At 57.5% G+C, this 19,834-nt stretch overlaps 1 protein-coding gene across 1 annotated transcript in view; it reads left to right on the top strand.

The window, feature by feature from the left end:
• The first annotated feature begins 2,351 nt into the window (after positions 1-2,351).
• The window catches only part of ARHGEF17 (Rho guanine nucleotide exchange factor 17), a 36,234-nt gene continuing 18,751 nt past the window's right edge, over positions 2,352-19,834 (top strand). The window contains 4 exon segments of the mRNA XM_037377952.1: positions 2,352-3,067; positions 3,121-3,616; positions 3,619-5,244; positions 8,199-8,215. Coding sequence (XP_037233849.1) covers positions 2,352-3,067; positions 3,121-3,616; positions 3,619-5,244; positions 8,199-8,215 — 2,855 coding nt within the window.

Genomic DNA, 19,834 nt, shown 5'->3' with positions numbered 1-19,834 from the left:
CGACCTGCTTCCTGCAAGCACATGGCATCTTCCTCGGGTACCTGGCCACCCAAAGACCTCACCAGCATCCAGGGTGGATGGTTGCGGTGTGGCTCCTTGCTGTTGTGAAAATGAGGAGGGTGCCCAGGGTGGCCATCGGCTCTTGGATGATGCCGAAAGATCCCAGCGTCATGGTGGGCTGGAACGGAGAGGGATCCTGCAACGGTGTTAGCTCAAAGCACCTGGTTTTGCAGGAGCGGTGGCCGTGTCCTGGTGGGGAGGGCCACGCATGGTGACGACTTCAGGTTGGGGCACAAAAAGTGATGGAGGAGGCAAAGCCAGCCCCGGGCTTTCCTTTGGCTGGATCATCCACCCCAAAATCTCCTCCGATGTATTTTTGGGGTCCTGCAATGGAAGGGCAAAATGCTGGGGGGGCTGCAAGAGCGGTGGCCAGTGGGACATTCCCAGCCTGCTGTCCCCGTCTGTTCCCAGACAAAAAGAAGGTGGCAGGGTGGGAGTCGCGGGGCCGCGCCATCCGGACCCAGGAGAGGGCGCAAAATATTTAGATTTGGAGAAAACCGGCTGGGTCTGTGGGTGCCCCCCCCCCGGCTCCGGGGAGGGATGGAGGAGCCCTGCTCCGTCAGACCACCCCATGCTTGGATAGCACCCATGGGACCGAGGTGTCTGGCCAAAATTTAACCACAATAAAGCTTTGGGGTGGGGGTGGGGGTGGAAATAAGCAACTCCCAAATAGGCTAGTGGTGGCTGCAGGGACAGCGTGGGCTTGGGTGGTGACATGCAGCAGCTCCAGGACATCCCAATAACGTCCCTGATGGTGGAATTGCCGAATTTGGATGGTGTCAAGGATGGGGGACCCACAGAGCTCACTTTGGGTCTGACAATATCCTGCCTGGCCCTGGGGTCCTGTCAGCAGTTCCTTCAGTACCACCAGGCCTAGAAGCCAGGGTGATGGGCACAACCGGGTACCTTAGAGGTGGGGTGGGTGGTTCAAAACATCTCCTTTGCTTGTGAGATGCTCAGCACCAGTGGCCTGAGGATCAGCTCCTACGGCACCAAGAGGAGATGAAACGTGTGGCTCTTTCCAAAATCCCATCCTGAATACCAGGTGACTGGGGGTGGGGGGTTGGGGTGGGAGGTGTGGATGATGACACACAACACAGGACACACACACCATGGGGACATCTTCCTTACAGCTGGGAGACACCCAGCCCTGGGGGAACCAGGGAAGGAGGGCAGAGGCAGGGAAGGGAGAGCCAGGGAAGGAATACCTGACGGGGCGGTGCATCTCACGGCATCGCCAGAGGCACTTTTTAACTGAAAAATGCATTTATGGGGGGGTGTGGATTTTTTTGTTTAATCACCACCAGGGTTTTTGGGCCCCTGGAACAAAACCAGCAATGTCCTTTATGTGACTGGGATACCTCTCCAACCCATCCACTCTGCCAAGGCTCCAGCTCACCCATCAACCATCCCAGCCACCACCTTCATTTTTTCACATCCCCAACGATAAATCTGCTGTCTTGGGGGAAAACAGGTTATGGGCTGCAAATAGCAAGCGCTGACAAGTGATGCTAAAAAACCACGAGAAAGTCTGTTGGCGGGGCAGTGCATCGCCAGAGCTTTTTGCAAGTTGGGAACAAGGTGTTCTGCCTTCCTTGAGATGAGTTGCAAAGCAGGGGCTGGGGAAATCCACAGCAAAGGGAAACGGCACCCACATTTTTGCTTACTTTTTGCTTACTTACCCTGTTTTCCCCTAAAAAAATAAGGAGGGGGGAGGAGAGGGAGGGAAGGGGGTGAAGGATGGGGTGTGTGTGTGAAGGAGGCAGGGGAAGATGAAGGATGGGGGGGGTGAAGGATGGGTGGAGGGAGAGTGAAGGATGCTGGGGGTGATGAAGGATGCCGAGGGGTTGAAGGATGCAGGGGGGTGGGTGAAGGATGCAGGGGGGGTAAGGGATGCAGGGGGGATGTGAGGCGCGCCCGCTTGGCCTGGGAGCAGGAGGCCAGCTCTGAGGCCGCCTTCCCCGCCCTACCCCCCCCCCCCCAAAAAAAAAAAAAAAAAGGGCAAAACCTCCAACCATCCCCCTCTGCGGGAGGAAACCACGCCTCCGGGGAGGAAAGTTTATTTGAATGCAACAAATAAAAAAGCAGGGGGTGAGGGAGGAGGAAAAGCCAAAAAAAAAAAAAAAAAAAAAAAAGGGAGAGAGAAACAAAGCGGGAGGGATGAAGCCCGCTGGCGGCCCGGAGGAGGAGCGGGGCCGGGCGGTGCCTGCGGCGGGGCCGGGGCCGGGGCGCGGCGGCGGGGCCGGGGGGCGGGCGGAGGCGGCGGAGGCGGCGGCGGGGGGGGACAGACAATGGCGGAGGGGGGCAGCGGTCGGGGGGTAGCGGCGGGCCGGTGGCTCCTGCCCGCCTCCTCCCCGCCTTCCTCCTCCTCCTCCTCCTCCTCCTCCTTCTTCCCGGGTAGGAAAGTTTCAGCGTCGATCGCGGAGCAGCAGCCGGGCCGGGCTTTCGGCAGCCTGGCCCCGTCGGTACGGCAGCTTTCGCTTCGTTTTACCGAGCCGGAGCCAGCGGGCCCGGTTCATGCCGGGGCTCAGCCGCCGTCCCCGGCTCCACCGCCGCCACCGCCGCCGCCGTCGTCGCCGCCGGGCCCGGGGTTAAACGCGGAGCCGCCGCGTTGGCCCAGCGTCCCGGCGATGCGGAAACTCTTCGGGGAAAGCTGCCGGCAGCCTCCGGGGGGAGCTGGGAGCGGGAATGGGAGCGGGAGCGGGATGGGGAGCGGGAGCGGCGGCGGGAGCGGCCGGGGAGCTCCCCCGCCGCCTCCGCCCCGCAGCCGCGTCCCGCACCCGGCTCTCCGCTCGCCCCGCGGCGCGCCGCCGGAGCCCGGCCCGCATTCCTGGCATAACTCGCCGCGACCGCAGCCGCCCTCCTCCTCCCCATCGCCCCGCGCCAACGGGGAGGCCGGAGCGGCGGCACCGCGGTCCCCCGCGCCTCGCCGGGCGGCGGGGGCGACGGGCAGGGCGGCGGCCGGCACCGCGCCGCCCGCAGGGAGCCGCAGAGCGGCGGCCGGGAGAGCCCGGCGGGGGGCGGCGGGGCCGCGGCCGAGGGCGGCGGGCGGGGGGTCCCCCGCCACCCGCTGCCCCTGGTGGCCCGGGTCTCCAAGGTGAACATCCCGCCCTTCGGCAGCCCCGGCGGGTCACGGAGCAGCAGCCGGTATTCCAGCACCGAGACGCTGAAGGAAGAGGAGCAGTTCGGCGTGTGTTGGCCCGGCCAAGGGCGGACTCTCCAGGCAGGTTACGGCGTCTGTCGGTCACCCAGTTTCGGGACGAGCGATGGCCTGGCATGGGGACAGCCGGCGGTCCGCGTCCGTCCCAAGCTGCTGCAGGGCATGGCCAAGACAAAACCAGACTTCGGGAGCGAGAGCCTGCACCAGCCGGGGCTGGAAGGGGAGCGGGACAAGCACCGCAAGTCCTTGTCCAACCCCGATATTGCCAACGAGACCCTGACGCTCCTCAGCTTCCTCAAATCAGACCTCTCAGAGCTGAAGGTGAAGAAGAAAGGGGTGAGGATTGGCCTTGACATGGGCTCTGACAGCTGCTCCGGCATCACCGACCCCTCCCGGGTGGTCGTGGTGCCACTCAGCCCCCCAGCCGCTGGGCGCCGGGCGAGCGACCAACGCTAAAGGACCTGACGGCCACGTTGCGTCGCACCAAGTCCTTCACCGGCTCCGAAAAATCAGGGTCGCGCCGGCTTTTCCTACAGAGTACCATGAAGCAGAGCTCCTCTGAGCTCCTCCTGGCCACTGCTGACAGCCAGGACCGGGGGACTTTGGATGGGGGACAACGGGGGTATGAGGATGCTCCCCCCATGGTTATTCAGGATCAGTACATCCAGGAGGCAAGGCAGGTCTTTGAGAAGATCAGCAGGATGGGTTCCCAGCAGGACTACGGCTTCACAGCCGAGGAGAAGGACAGTGGAGGTGTGGAGGGCGCCGAGGTGGTGGCACCAATGGGGACGATGGACGTGACCCTTCGGGGACGGGCGGAGAGCACGCGGTGTTTGAAGGAAGCAGAGTCGAAGGAGAACCTCGCTCGCAGGAAATCTGTGGAGGAGCTATCGGGTCACGAGTCGAGTGTGACAGATGAGGGCATTGTCACGGAGCCGGAGCCCGTGGGGATGCCCTTCCAAGACCTGCATGAAGCTGTGGATGCCTGGACGTTGCCCAGTGCTGGGCCAGCAGCTGGCGACACCGAAACGCCACTGCCCACTCACCCGGCAGCAGCGGTTGAAGACCTTCCAGCTGGCAAATCCGAGACACCGAGCACCCCTGGCAGCTTGCGGCGCCGGCGTAAGTTCCCCTTGGCCAGTGCCAATGGGATGGAGGGTGGCAGTGAGGGTGGCACCGAGCCCTATCGCTCCCTGAGCGACCCCATGCCCCACCGGCGATGCTCGGTGACGGAGGAGGTGAAGAATTTCTCTGTCGACAGCAATCTCCTGGGCTCGCTGAGCACCAAGGTGGGCATCCCGCAACCCGCTGCCATTGCAGGCAGTGCAGGCAGCGCAGGCAGTGACCTCTCCCTGGGCAGCGATGGGCCGCGGGACTACAGCAGCCTCATCCAAACTATCGTCAGCCAGCCCGGCGCCATGGCTAAGCTCATCGATGAGAAGGGCAACGGCAAGACCATCAAGAAGAAGTCGCTGAGTGACCCCAGCCGCCGTGGTGAGCTGCCAGCCGGCGCCTTCGAGGGTCCTGGTGAGGCCATCAGTGAGCTGGAGCCCAGCATCCCACCATCCAGCAGCGAGCCCATCCTCTCGGCACAGCCAGCAGTGCCGGGCACCGGCTGCAGCTATGGCTTTGATCCAAAGTTGGCTGATGTGCTGTCCCCTCGCATCACCCGGCGCAGCTCCAAGAAGCGCTCCAACCGTGCAGCTCACCAGGAAAACCAACCGCCGCCGGTGCCTGCTGTCCTTGCCAAGAGCCGCCCGGCCACCAAGCATGTCCGTCACACCAGTGAGCCCGCCACTTTCATCCCCATCACTGTCCCTGAGCCGCTTGTCCCCTCTGGCCATCAAAGCCACCTCCCCACACCAGCTGCCAGCCGCTCACCCAGCAAATCCTCCCCAACCCTCCAGCCTCCTTCGCTGGAGGATGTCACCAAGCGGTACATGCTGGCCCTCAACTCAGGTGAAGCATCCCCCAGTCCCGGGGATGGACCCCGCTCTCCACCCGCTTGCCCCACCGCCGCGGCTGCCCCGGTGCCCGCGGCCGCCGACGAACCAGCCCCAGGACCAAGCCGCAGGTGGTAAGTGCCCATCCATCCTAAAACACCTTTGGTTTCACGGGGTACATGACTCCTCCAAAGTGTTGGTGGCTTTGGGGGTCCCTCACGTGTCCCTCAGTGGGACAAATTCCCATCTGAGGACATGCTGCTGGATGGGCAGGAGCTTCCCAGCCCTTTCTGGTGGTCCCTAGGGGATGAGCTCCCCATTTGTAGGTGCAACATTCCCCAATAAAGGGTAATTTTGGGTGGGAAAAGCAGAGTTTTCAGGTTAAATAGCACCACATTTTGGTGGAAGGTGGTTTTATATATATAGATATACAATATGCTGTATTTATATATAGTGTCTCCCAGTGATGCTATATAAGGCCTCGGTAAACAGGTGTGCAGTTGGCTGGCCCTGAGACGCTGAACGAAAAATTACATTTTCCTTGGTGGGGAGGGCTTAAATGGGCCTTTTGCTTGGGAATTCCCCATGTCATACCCCTTACTGAGCAAATTGGCATTTCCCCCCGTGAAAAATCACCATCCCTCCACCCGGGACCGCGGGCTTTGCCATGCCAGTGGCATGAGAAAAAGGAGGAAAAATATTCTTGTGTGTGCACTGTATATTTTATCGATGGGTAAAGTTTTATCCTGTCTGCGGAAGAATTAATGCTGCTTGGGGGATGCAGCGGTGGTTTGCTGGCCCCAAAGCATGGCTGCGTACTTTGGGGTCTTTCCCGGGGCACGTTTTTGGCATTGCTGCCCCTCAGCTGTTGTTTGAAGATGGACTTGGGTTCCCATTGCTCTGGGTGTTCGTGCCGGGAAGGGCTTGGAAGCGCCACCTCCTCCTGCGGCACAGCACTGGCACCCACGGGGCTTTTAATAGCTCCAGGCGAAGCCCAGAAATACCCATTCCCGCGGGGGCTTTGCCGAGAGCCCGTGGAGCGGTGCTGGCAGGGCTCTCTGCCCTGCTTCGATGCCGATTTAAGAGGACAGGCTGGACTGTTCCCTTCCAACAGTGCCGGCAGCCAAGCGTGAAGTCCCCGGGGCTGAGCCTGGCGCTGTAACCCTTGCTGGCCAGGGCACAGCCAAGTGGAGTGGGGGTGTTCTTCTTTGCATGCTCTCAAAATCCAGATCCCTGCAGCATCATTACTCCCAAGAGATTCTTCTGGAGTCTAGCATCCCTGCAGCATCATCCCCCCAAGATATACTCCCGGGGTCTGGTATCCCCACAGCATTATTCCCCCAAGATGTTCTCCTGGGGTCCAGCACACCTGAAGCATCATCCCCCCAAGATATTATCTCGGGGTCCTGCATCCCTGCAGTATTATTACCCCAAAATACTCTCCTGGGGGGCTCTGGCCCCCATCCAGCTCCTTCTCTGGCTGTTGTCCTGTTGTCAGATAACAGCCATGGGTGGCCGAGAACGGGGAGCTCTTGGCTCCTACGTAAAACAACCTTGGAAATAATTTTGGGTGAATTTTGCACACCTTTGCTTGGTGTACCAGTTTTAGAGCCAGGTGCTTGTCTTCTCCAATCTCAGGGTGAAAAGTGCTGTTGAAGCATCGAGCGTTCTAATTAAGTGAGGTAACAAGAAACTTCCCCGGGGTCACAGCTGATGGCACCTTGGGGGACATGGGGACACTGCTGAGGGGAGGCAGTGCACTGGCAACATTTCTTTATAAAGAAATATCTCTTACTAAATTATTAATATATTATGTTTATATAATACATGGTTCATAATTTATAAAGAGATATTTCTCATTCAGGCAGCTCCCTGCAGTGCCCCAGGGACAGTGCCCTGGTATCAGGGATGCTCTGCTGACCCCGCACCCCAATAGACCCCCAACCCTGGTCACTTTGGGATCATTTCAGGTGGATTTTTACCAACTCCAGCACTGGGCTCTGGCAGTGCCGAAAGCCCAGTTTGGCCAAACATCCCCTTGGGGATGTGGGCTACCCTGCAGGGCTGGGCCCTGGAGATGCTGCTTCTCACCTTGCTTGAACCCGCCGGCCTCGGCAAAGAGGGTGCGAATTTTCCCTTTTAAGGGCAACACCACAGCTGTATCTTCAAATCTCTCTCCTGCTTTTGAATTTCTTTGTGCTGCAGCCATAACATAACTGAAACCAGGATTTTTATTTCTCTTTTTGATTTATTATATAGTGGAGCTGGGATGTTTTATTTCAGATGGCACCAGCCTTGGCGGGGGTGGGGGTGGGGGTGGAGGGGGACTGAGCCCTGCAAGGGAGTTGCTTTAATTATAAGCAAGAGCATCGAGGACCGGATATAACTTGGCAACGGGACGGCTGGCAGGGAGCAGAGATTTACGTGCTCCCTGACCGATGGTGAAGAAATGAACGTTTTTGGTTTTTTTTCCCCCTCCTCCCCAACTCAGTGGAGAAGGCTGGCATTGCAAGGTCGGTTGTCTGCTTGGGAAAACGGTCATTGCTGCTCGGGGATTTTGGGCTGTCGGAGCATCCGTCCTGCATCATGGTGATGGTCCATCTGTCCTGGTGTCCATCTCCAGCAGATGATGCTGGGAAGGGATTAAATGAGGTCTGGCAAGTGTGGTGATGCTCCTCCAAAATATTCTCTCCCAAGATATATTTTACTACCCCAAGATACTCTCTTGGGGTTGGGCATCCCTGCAGCATCATTCCCCCAAGATATTTTCCTGCGATCTAGTATCCATGCAGCATTTTCCCCCCCCAAGATATTCTCCTGGGGACCGGCATCCCTGCAGCATCATCCTCCCAGGATATTTTCCACAGCCCCATGGTCTGGTGGTGGCTTTGGCAGAGGTGAGCACTGCTGTGCCGGCTGTTTGCTGGGTTTAGCCGCCCGGCGCCTCCTGGCTGGAAGAGGTAACATGCTGTTCTCCCTTGGTGCAGGACTGTTTGTTCTGGGTGCTTGTCCAGCAATCCTCCGTGGGGCTGGAGCCGGCAAGCTGTCCTAGGTGCAGAAGAACTCCTTCACCTTGTGTCTGATGCTGGGCATGAGGCTTTTAATTCCCCAAGAGCTGTTAGCAGCATGTCCCACTTCGGCACACAGCACGGTTGCTGCAGGAAGAACGGATGCTTTCAAGAAAGCAGGAAAAAAAACCCAAAACCTCAAGGCAGCAAAGTTTTTCTGCCTTTAGCATCCCATAAGCTGCCAGGATGGGCAGCACATGTGTGCACACCCATGCACAGAGATGTGCAGCAGCCTGGCACTGAGCAAGGGTGCATTTAGGGTGCGTTTGGGGTCCATTTGGGGTCCATTTACTGCTTGGTGAAGGTATGAGTGGGATGTCAGGCTGGCAACCCCTTGGATCTTTCTTTCCCCCATGGCTGAATCCGGCACGGGATGGAAAATTAGGTATGTTCACTGCCATGCTCTGTTTGTTGACTTAGCAGCAGTCGGATTAAACAGGAAAATATTGATTTAAATATAGCACCTCGCGGGAGCGGAGGAGTCGTGGGAACATGGCCCCCGCCACCCCGGCCGCTGCCTTCCCCACCTGCTGCTCTCCGAGCAGGGCAGCCGCACCCCAAAAAGGTCATCAGGGATGGAGGGGGATCCCCAGAGGGAAACGCTGGGGTCACATTCCCAGGGACGTTTGCGTAAAACTCCCCCATCCCTCCTGAGCATCCGCCTTCCAAGCTCACCCTGCTGTGGCTCATCCTCCAGAAGCTCGTCCTTGCTTTGGGGACAACTCGAGGACCAGGTCTGTGCACCGGCCGTATATTCCTTGGACAAAGTTTGGCATCTTTGGACCTGTTTATCCCTCTGTTCCCTCTCCGTAAATCTCCATAGAAACCAGGTTTTGGGCCACAGCTGGGAGTTTTCTCATTTTTCGGCGTTACTGGAAATCTATAATTAAAGCTGTTGCGGGGGGAAGATGGGGATGGGTAAATCTTGGCTTTCCCCTCCCAGTGCCTGCGTCGATGGTTTGCTGGGTTTTTGTGTCCAGGGCTCTGCCGTGCTCAGCGAAATGCTGGGGTAGGAGGAAAGTGAGGCTCACCGGTAGCCTCAACTGCCCTTCGGAGGGAGGTTGAAGTGGGATGGAGCAAGGAGAAGTTGGCCGGTATCGAGGGGACCCACGGGTGAGGCTACCTATTGGCATCACAGAGCGACGCTGGGACCACCAGCATGGAGCAAAGCAACATGGCCAGGGAGGTGAACCAGCCCAGATCCCTTTATCTCTACCTATTTTTGCCCAGTCCCTTCCCTGGTGCCAAAATCCTCTTAACTCTGCCCATTTTGGCCCCTTCCCTGGTTCGAAAATCCCCTTGACCCTGCCCGTTTTGCCCCCTTACCTTCCCCACTGCCAGGGTTTTGAATGCCCTTGGGTGATGCAGAGGGCATGTCTGGTGTCACCCAAAGCCACCCCCCTGGCTCCTTGTCCCTTGTCCGCCTTTAGCACTGAGCCTTATCCGCAGTGCCTACCCCCACTTTGATTAAAAGACTCTAATTATTAATCAGGCAGTAAACTCCAGCAGAGGGGATGGTTTAGCCAGGATACAGATCCTTTGAGCCCAAACACCTCAGGGTAGCACCCCATGGGTGGGGGGTGCCCTGTGGTGGTGGCCGTGGGGCAGGATCCGGCCCTGGAGTGAGAGGGTTAGTGCTGGGCTGAGCTCGGTGCCGGGGGCTGGCCTTGGCCCACGGCCGCCTGGCCCAAAGGTCAGGCTCTTGGCAGGGCGCCGTGGCTGCAGCGAGGGTGGGAGGCTGGGACAGGCTCGGCGTGATCTGCGCTTCCAGCCTGCCGAGAGACCCATGGTCCTGTGCAGGTGCTGGGGTGCATGTGCAAGGGTGTACGAGGAGGTCCCTGGTCCAGGGGCGCACATGCAGGAGGTCTCGGGTGCATACACAGAGGGGTGCACAGGGAGGTCCCTGGTGCTGCTGTCCATGCACATCCCTGTACAGGCACGTGCCTGGTGCTGGTGTGCCCACACATCCCTGCACAGGGAGGTCTGTGGGGTGCATGGGAAGGTCCTTGGTGCAGGGGTGCCCTTGCAAGGGTACTTAGGAAGGTACCTGGTGCAGGGGTGAACATGCAGGAGGGGTGCAAGAGAGTCCTTGGTGCAGGGGTGCACGTGCAGGAGGACCCTGGTTGCAGGAGTGCACACGCAGAGGTGCACAGGGAGATCCCTGGTGCTGGTGTGCCTGTGCAGAGGTGCACAGGGAGGTCCCTAGGACAGGGGTGCACGGAGAATTCTTCAGTGCTGGGGCGCTGGTGCAAGGGTGTACGTGCAGGGGTCACTGGAAGATCTGTGCTGCTGCTGTTAGTGTGCATCCCTGTACAGGGAAATCCCTGGTACCGGTGTGCGCACGCATCCTGCACAGGGACGTCCCTGCTGCTGGGGTGCACATGCAGGGGTGTGCAGGGAGATCCCTGGTGCGGGGGTGCATGGAGAGGTTGCTGGCACAGGGTGCGTGTGCAAGGGTGCATGGAGGCGGCCCTGGTTGCAGGAATGCTTGGGCAGGGGTACACATACGCAGGGAGGACCCTGGTTGCAGGGGTGCGCTGCAGAGGGACTTGGGGAAATCCGTGGGTGCTGCTGTCACGTGTATCCCGGTCCGGGAAGGTCTGTGGTGCTGGTGTGTGCATGCAGGGGTGCACAGAGAGGTCGCTGGTGCTGGGGTGCATGTGCAGGGGTCCAGAGGGAGATCTCTGATGCTGGCATGCACGTGCAGTTACCCGCGGAGATTCCAGTGCCAGCGTGCATGTGCAATGGTACATAAAGAGATTCCTGGCGCTGGTCTGCACGCACAGGGGGTGCATGGGGAGATCCCTGGTGCCAGGGGTGCACAGGGAGGTCTCTGGTGCTGGTACGAGGCTGCATAAGGGCACAAGGATGCGTGAAGAGATGGGTTGTGCCAGTTGGCATGTGTACGGGTGCACAGGGGGATTCGTGGTGCTGGTCTGCATGTGCACAAGGATGCACAGGGAGATCTTCGGTGCTCTTTGCACTTACAGGGGTGCATGGGGAGATGAGTGGTGACACTGTGCACCTGCACCTCTGCACAGGGAGATCCCAGGTGCTGGGGTGCAGGTGCAGGGGTGCAGGGATAGATTTGGGTGCTCTGTGAGCGGGGGTGCACAGACACGTTGGTGCTCCTGGTACACACACCCAGCAATGCACAGGGGTGGTGCAGGGCTGCACCATCACCATGTATACATTGCACAGGCTGCTCTGCATTTCTGGGCAGCCTGCCTGCACCCTGCATGCATGCATGCACGGAGCTTCGTGCCGGGGCTTTTCCATGCAAAATTGCACACTTCCAAAGCTTCTGCTCGGGGGAGGTGGCCTCGATCTCCGACCTACTCTTGCAGGAGAAGCAGCAGGTCGACATCTCTGAGATATGCATGTGCATCGTTGGTACCCTCCTGCCAAACTCAGCTGGGATGCAGGCTCAAAGCTTCCTGGGTCTTGTTGCAGCAGCATTAGTCCATCATTGCAAGGGATATGGGATTTAGAACCTTTCCCAGGGATATTTCCGAAGTGGGAGTTTCCCGTGAACACTGATCCCTATGTGATGGGAAGGACCAGAGGGGTGATGTGCTGAGGTCTCCCCTTGCTGTGACTTCGTTGCTGACCTTTGTCACCTCTGTGGTGCAGGCAGGTCCCAATGGGGCAGTTCTGCAGCTTTGGAGCTGCGGCAGGGACTTCTACATTCAGGATGAGGAGAAGGTGATGTCATCACATGGAGGAAAGATGCAATGGGGCAGCAGTGGGGCTTGGTCTGTACAGTTTCTTCTCCTTCTCCCAGGGCTTTCCCTGGAAAGTGGGGAAAGAGACTCCCTTCCTTCCTTCCCTCCTTCTGTCCTTCCTTCCATCTCTAGCAACCCATCTCCATCCATCTAGCTCCATTAATTTATCCATCTCCATCCACCCATCTCCACCTATACATACATTTCTACCTACCCATCTCCATCTACCCATCCATCCCCATCTACCCATCTCCATCCATCCATCTGTACGTCTCCACCCATCTCCATCCATTTCCACCCATCTCCATGCATCTCCATGCACCCATTCAGCCCTTCTGTCCACCCATCCCCCTCCACCTATCTCCACCACCCGTCCAAGACAAAAGGCCCCACTAGCTATACACACATGATTTTCAAAGTGAGCATGCTCCATCTTCCAGGACATCTCCTCCTGAAAGCATCAAACCCAGTGGGTCCAGACAGGACCCACTAAAGCAGAAATGTTGTGATTTCCACCATGGTGTTTCCAGGCCAGGATGTGTCCAGAGAAGAAAAGTCAGCCACTTCCACCCCCTCTCCCTCAACGTAGCTCTTTTTAAAGCTCTGATGGTTGGTCCCAGTGGGGCTGTTTCTCTGGGCTCCCTCCGTTTCCATGGAGAGGATGGGTGAGGAATTTCAAAGGGAATGGCTCCAGTAAATGAACTCTTCTCTAAAAATAGCGTGTTTGCTTTTGGGTCTTTGGGAACTGCGGCCCGGCCAATGGGAGGGAGAACAAAAATCAGCATCTGGGTAAAAATATTCCAGTAACTCACTCTTCATGCAAACTCCCATCAGAGCTGCTTAGCTTCTGGGGGACGGGGGGCTGGTCCCCGTCTGCCCAGTTCCTGCCTGCACTGGTACCAGTTACTCCATGACCACTGTTCCTGGTTACAGATGGAGGTTGCCCCCAGGCTGCATGTCCCCCTGTGCTTTATGTAGGTGATTTTAAGTTGAATCTCTTTAATTTGAGGGGTAGAAGGGTTGATGACTGGAACATGTTGGGTTTGTGGGACCCCCCATGTCCTGTGATGTCCCAGAGCCGCTCGGCATGTCCAGGGGAACCAGGGCATGGACACCACCACCTTCCACCCCACTGGTGACATCCAAAACACCACTAGGATGTCTCTGCATGGATGTGCTGGGAAAAGGACATTTGTGGTAGTGTCCACGACCAGCTTTCCTCTGGAAAAACCACCACCCCAACGTGTGGATGGCCACCACCAGGTCCCCTCTGGAGAAGCCACCATCCCAATGCGGGGGCAGCCACCACCAGGTCCCCCCTGGAGGAGTCACCATCCTGATGGGTGGACGACCGTCACCAGGTCCCCTCTGGAGAAACCACCATCCTGATGTGGGGACACCAACATCCCCGCATGGTTCCTGGGGCTGGAGAACATTTCCTTAGCGGTGCCGTGGAGTTGCTATTTGTGACTGCCTGTTCCTGAGCCCTCTGGTACTCTCCAAAAAAAACAAGAAGGGAGTTGTTTGCATGGGAAGATTGGCATCTCCAAGCCCGGGATATGGTTTCCTGCTTTTTTTAGCTGGAGTAGCAGCAGACTCATCGGCCTGCCCTGATTTGGCATCCTTCTTCGTGCTTCTTTTTTTTTCGGAAGGGTTTCATCCTGACCCCTCAGCAGAAACACCATCGCAAGCGGTAGGGGATCGGTTTTGGTCCTTTTGGGTTTTTTTTGGTTGCCCAAAAGCCTGGTGAGATGGGATGTAGATGGCTCACAGCCTCAGTAAGCGGAGAGGGGACTCATCCCTTGGTCGTCCGAACCCGGCACAGGTCAGTAGATGCTGAAACGCCCTTTTTTCAGACAACCCCCCAGCCCTGGGATGCTGCCATGACAATGACATGACAGAGGAGGCATCACCTCTCCCCTCGCTGTGATGTGACATGGGATGTGGGTGTTTCTGGTGAGGTCCATGGTGTGTGTGTGTTCCCCAGCTCCCTGCTACCCCAGCTGCAGCTGTGCTGGGTGAGGGGACCAGCTGAGCATGGGGTGCTGCGGGGCTGATTGTCCGTGGGGCGTGGTGATGCTGCGGATGGAGGCTGGCATGGGCACAAAGGGGGTTGTCTCTTGGGGATTGCACCCAGGTTGCTGCCAAGGACATGGATCCAGGCAGGGGGCATGAGGAGGGCCAGGGCAGGGGCACGGCATGGGCTGTTCGGGGCTCCCGGCTCCTGTATGTCCATCAGCTCCTGAGTGCCCATGGATTCCTGGGTACCTGTTGCCTCCTGGGTGCCCATCAGCTCCTGGGCATCTGCCAGCTCCTGGATGCTTGTGGATTTGTGAGTGCCCATGGACTCCTGGTACTTCTTGGCTCCTGGGTGCCTATCAGCTCTTGGGTGCTCATGGACCTGTGGGTGCCCATCAGCTCCTGGGTGTCCATCAGTTCCTTGGTGTCCATCAGCTCCTGGGTGCTTGTGAATTCATGGGTGCCCATGGACTCCTGGTACCCATTGGATCCTAAGCATCCATCCAGCACCTCCTGAGTGTCTGTCAACTCCTGGATGCTTGTGCATTTCTGAGTGCCCATGGACTCCTGGTACCACTTGGATCCTGGTTGTTCATCAGCACCTGGGTCCTTAGGGTCTTCTGGGTGCCCATGGACTCCTGGTACCTGTTGGCTCCTGGGTGCCCATCACCTCCTGGGTGCCTGTGGTCTTGTGGTTGCTTATGGACTCATAGGTGTCCATGAACTCCTGGTACCTATTGGATCCTGGGAATCCATCAGCTCTTGCATCCCCATGCACTCTGGGTGCCCATTGGCTTCGGGGTGCCCATGGACTCCTGGGTACCTGTTGGCTCCTGGGTGCCTGTCAGCTCCCAGGTGTCTGTCAGCTCCCAGTTGTGTGTGGATTCATGAGTGTCCATGGACTTCTGGGTACCTGTTGGATGCTGGCCATCCCTCAGTTCTTGGGTGCCATGGACTCTGGATGCCCATAATAAGCTCCTGGGTGTCTGTTGGCTCCTGGGTGTCCATCAGCTCCTTTGTGCTTGTTAATTTACGGTGCCCATGGACTCCTGGTACCTGTTAGAGCCTGGGTGCCTGTCAGCTCCTGGGTGCTTGTGGACTCCGGGGTAGCTCCTGGGCATCCATCAGCTTCTGGGCATCCATCAACTCCTGGGCGCCCTTTGGCTCCTGGATAACTCTTGGCTTCTGGTGCCTCCAGAATTCTGGGTCCACATGGAGGCCTGGATGCCCATCAGTTCTTGGGTACCAGTCAGCTCCTGGGTGCCCATTGGCTCCTGGATGACCTTTGGCTTTCAGGTGCCCACTGGTTTCTGGTGCCTATTGGCTCCTGGGTGCCTATCAGCTCCTGATGCCCAAATGGATGCTGAGAACCCATCAGCTCCTTGGTGCCCTTTGGCTCTTGGGTGCCCATCCATTCCTGGTGCCCTGCGGTTCCTGGGTGCCCATCAGCTTCTGATGCCCATCGGCTCCTGGTCCCCATCAACTCCTGGGTGCCCATCACCCCATGGGTGCCAGGCCGGCACCCTCCTGGGTACCCCAAGTTTTCTTGCACCCCATTCACCTGTATCCACATCCCATGCCACCAGCCACCCAGAGCACCTCCTACCCACTTGTGCCGTGCTGCGACTCGTGGTGATGCCAACAGGTGCCAGCATCAGGCACCCTTCTCCCCAGCTTCCCTCTCCCCCCAGAATCCCAGTAACTATTTCTTTTGAGGTGCTGTGGGACGCAGGCTACGGCTTGTGCCAGCAGCAGAGGACGCTGGGGAGGGGAGATCGAGGGATGCTGGTGAGTTGGGGGGCAGCGTTACCCTCGCCCAGCAGGCGCGGGACCAAGCGCGCCAGGAGGCAGTGGAGGAGGGAGGGAGAGAAGAGCGCGGCTGACCTCAGCATCTGGAAAGCTGCACTCTTGGGCCGCGGCCTGCGTGCCGAAAACCAGAGGCAAAAAAAACCTTCCATATTTGGTGAAAGCTGCTCTAGGGCTCGGCAAAGGCTGGCTGCAAACGGGGGCCAGCAAGCCCCCCGCTGTGCCCCGGACCACTGCAACACGAGTTCTGCAAGGGCTCTGCAAATGCACCAGAGGATGGATGGTGGTGGGGCGGGGAGATAAATCAGGGCGGGCATTGCAGGTAGGGTGGGAGGGGGGCATGGGGGGTGGGGGGGCCCATGGGGTGCTGCTAGCAGTGGAGGGAGGGTGCCCTGCGATGTGCCAGCATGACTCTGAGCCTCATATCTGGGGGGGGGGGGGGAGGGGGGGGCACTACCCCTTGCGCCCCCAGCACTAGTGATGCAAACCCTGATTTCAAGTGAAAATCCCATGGGAAAAGCCCCACAACGTGTTTAGAGGATGAATTTTTGTTGCTTCTGGAAATGAGCCTCCCGCCATCTCCCCACTCCCCATCCCACCGGCACCACTCGGCACTGCCGTTGCTGCTCCCCGGGACGGCACTGGGATGCCCAGCATCTTTCTGCCCTGCCCTGAAAAAATTGCTCCGACTCCTGTATTTTTTATTCCTGTTTTTTTCTCACACTTAAAAAGCAGAATTACAGCCAGGCTGTGTCCTCCTGGGATGAATCACCACAACCGAGAAGTCAAAGAAAACAACCAAATTCTCGGTGCATCTGTTTGGGGCTGAAGCTCTCCTCCTCCTCCTGCTCCTCCTCCTCCTCTTCCTCCTCCTCCTCCTCCTCCTCTTCCTCCCCATCCCGGAGGCGGTTGTGCCACTGGGTTTCTCCATGGGAGCATCCCTGAACAAATCAAGGCTTCTCTGTGAGCTGGGAGCCTGGGAAAAACCACGACCAAGGGAAAAGCAAATATCTCCAGCCCCAGGACTGCGAATAAACACTGGAGTATTATTAGTAACCGAAGCAGAGCTGAATCAGAGCTGCTGATTTATGCTCCTATTTCCTTTCAAGAAGTTACGCTTTGGAAAGCGGCTCGGACTTTTCTTACCCGTGGGAGAACAGCGAGCGGCTGGGCGGGGAGGGGATGCAGCCCCGGATGTGATGCTGTACGGCATCAGCCTGGCTCGGGCATGGCCCCTCTTCTGTGGCACAGGTCCTTGTGTTCCCCTGGGATGTGGAAGATGATTTCCCCAGGATATGGGGCCTGTTGGTCCCAGGGGTGGAGGGCGCTGGCACCTAGGGATCGGGTGACATGCCCTGGGAAGGAGGTGACTGGTGCTCGGGGATGGTGCTGGTTGGTACCCAGGGATGGGTAACGGGTAACCAGGGATGGAGATAACTGGCATCCAGGGATGGAGACAACTGTTACCCAGGGATGGTGGTGGCTGGTATCAGTGATGGAGATGACTGGTACTCAGGGGTGGGTTGACTGGTACCCAGCATGGAGGTGGTTGTTAGCAGGGGTGGAGATGACTGGTATGCAGACATGGTGGTGAGTAGTACCTAGGGACAGATGCAGCTGGTACCCAGGAATGGAGCTGACTGGTGCCCAGGGATAGAGGTGGATGGTACCAGTGATGGAGGTGATTTGATACCCAGGGATGGGGTGACATGTCCTGTGTCACGTCAGAGAAAGGAGGTGGCTGGTTCCCAGGGACTGGGGGAGCTGGTTCCCAGGGACTGAGGGGAGTGGTACCATGGATGGGGAGACTGGGACCCAGGGATGGCAGTGGCTGGTGCACAGGAATAGGGTGAATGGTGCCCAGCGATAGAGGTGGCTGATACTGTGGATGGACAGACTGGTATCCAGGGACAGAGCGGCATGCTCAGGGATGTGGTGACTGGTGCTCAGGGATGGGGAGAACTTGCACCAGGGATGGGGTGGCTTGTACTGGGGATGGGGGTTACTGGTGCGCAGGGATTGAGGTGATTGGTATCCAAGGATGCCAGGGACTGGTACTCAGGGATGGCAGTGGCTGGTACCCAGCAAAGCAAGGTCTTCCCCTGTGTGGTGGCTGTCATCCCTCCACCCCTGTGGCACAGAGCTTTGTGGGACATACAGCTGAGCATCACTTATCCCGAGGCTAAGGCTGGATGGGTTTGCCTTGAAAGCCCTACAAAACCCAATCAAACATCTGGCTGGAAAGCATCCTGAGAAGAGATAATGTGATTTTTTTTCCAAGTGATTTTCCTGTCAGAAACCAAGTGATTGAGGAAATACAGGATTGGGTGTAATAGTGTCATCCTATTTTGGATGATGGTGCCAGCCAGGTTTTTTTCCAGCTGTGCGAGCAAGTTTTATGTGTTGGGATGATGCCTTTTGCTGCAGAGGTGTTTGCTCATCGCGTTAGGATGGATGGAAGTGGATCTGGTTTTGGTTTTGAGCCTTTTTTTCCCAGGGCTTTGGTAGAAATAAAGCCAAGGGTGCGTTAAAATTGTTAAGCTTGGGTATTGGCCATGCACTGCAGGCTCCCTGGGGCAGGGGACTCTCCCCATGGGCCAGTGGCTCCCGCTGGGATATCCCAGCTCCCTCCAGTGGGATCTGCCCCAGAAGCATCCAGGGAAAGAAAAGGTGCAGAAGTCCCAGTTCCCCCCAGTTTTTTTCCAAACTGGGAATGGGGGGTCTCAAGGAGGTGACAAGATTCAGGCTGCTCCTAGCACAACCATGCTACAAGACCCTAGAAAATCCCTCCCTCCAACTCCCAGCAATGCGGAGCATCAGGAGCCAGCATCAATGGGTACAAGCTGTAATGGGGGGGGGGGGGGGAACAACAACCCTCTATTTATTTATTTTTTAAAATTTTGCATGTTTTGGAGGGGTAGGAAAAATTTTGCTTGAAGCAGGGCTAGCCCCTCCTTCAGCAGCTGCAGGAAGGGTGAACTGAGAAAGCCCCAAGAGGCAAATCCTACTCCCAGAATGGTCCAAAACACTGCAGATTTTTCCAAAAACTGGATTTTTTTTGCCCCAAAGCAAGGTCTCAGGGTCAAAATCCCTGCTACAGCTCACCCAGGGTATGGCTGAGCCCTGGCACAACTTGTTACATCACTGACCTTGGAGAAATGATGCTTGTTGCGGGTCTGGGAAGGGAATTTCAGGGTGAAACAGCATCTCCAGGGATACAGACATCCCCCCTCCCATGGGATGTAATTTTAGCATCCCAGCCAGGTGGTGACAGCCTGTGTGACACCCTCCCGCACGTTCCCAGCTTCAGTGACCCAGTTCCTGGCAGCAGGAGGGTTTGGAGGGGAGTCCTTGAGTGGCTGCAAGCAGCATCGTTACATGCACCGATGTGTGCACGGTCTCAGCCTGGGCTAAGGGCCAGAGGTTGCCATGGTGGCTGGGATTCCTCATGGATGTACAGCCCTGCTCTCCCTTTCATCTAAACCCCCACTTTTCTTTAAAAAAGGAAGTTTTTAGGACTTCCCTCCAACAACGCCTCTTTGTCTGCAGGGGGTGGAGGCAGGACACAATTTGCCGGGTCCTTTTTTTTAATATCTCAAGATGTTTTAAAATCCCTGGGGATGCTCAAGCTCTTCCTGCATTGCTATGCCCAGACGGGGAAAAGCAAAATGATAGATTTGCACCCAGAGGCTTATTAAAAAATAAAACAGAGCAAGCTAGAGCTCCCATTCATCTTCAGGAGTCCAAGTGGGGTTGTATTTCCAGTGCTGGAGGGAAAAACTGGGGGAAAACCCCTCTCTGAGCCCTCCATCCTGGGTTTGGGGTGTTGCTGAATCACCCCCTGAATCCCCAGTGCTGGATCTGCTCCAGCTTTGGCTTTTCAGGAGCATCCTCACGATGCTGGCACAAGCCTTTGGGATGGGGGATGAGCCCCTTGGCTCCATCCGAAGGGATCAGGATGGTTTTCCTAGGAGGGTTAGGGCTTTTTTTGGGGAGGAAACACACAGGTTAAAAAAAAAAAAAAAAAAAGAAAAAGGCTGATCCAAAAGGAAA

Source organism: Falco rusticolus, chromosome 2 (assembly GCF_015220075.1).
Source record: "Falco rusticolus isolate bFalRus1 chromosome 2, bFalRus1.pri, whole genome shotgun sequence".
Lineage (NCBI taxonomy): Eukaryota > Metazoa > Chordata > Aves > Falconiformes > Falconidae > Falco > Falco rusticolus.
The sequence above is the reverse complement of the archived record's forward strand: the minus strand, read 5'-3'. Positions and strand labels throughout refer to the sequence as shown.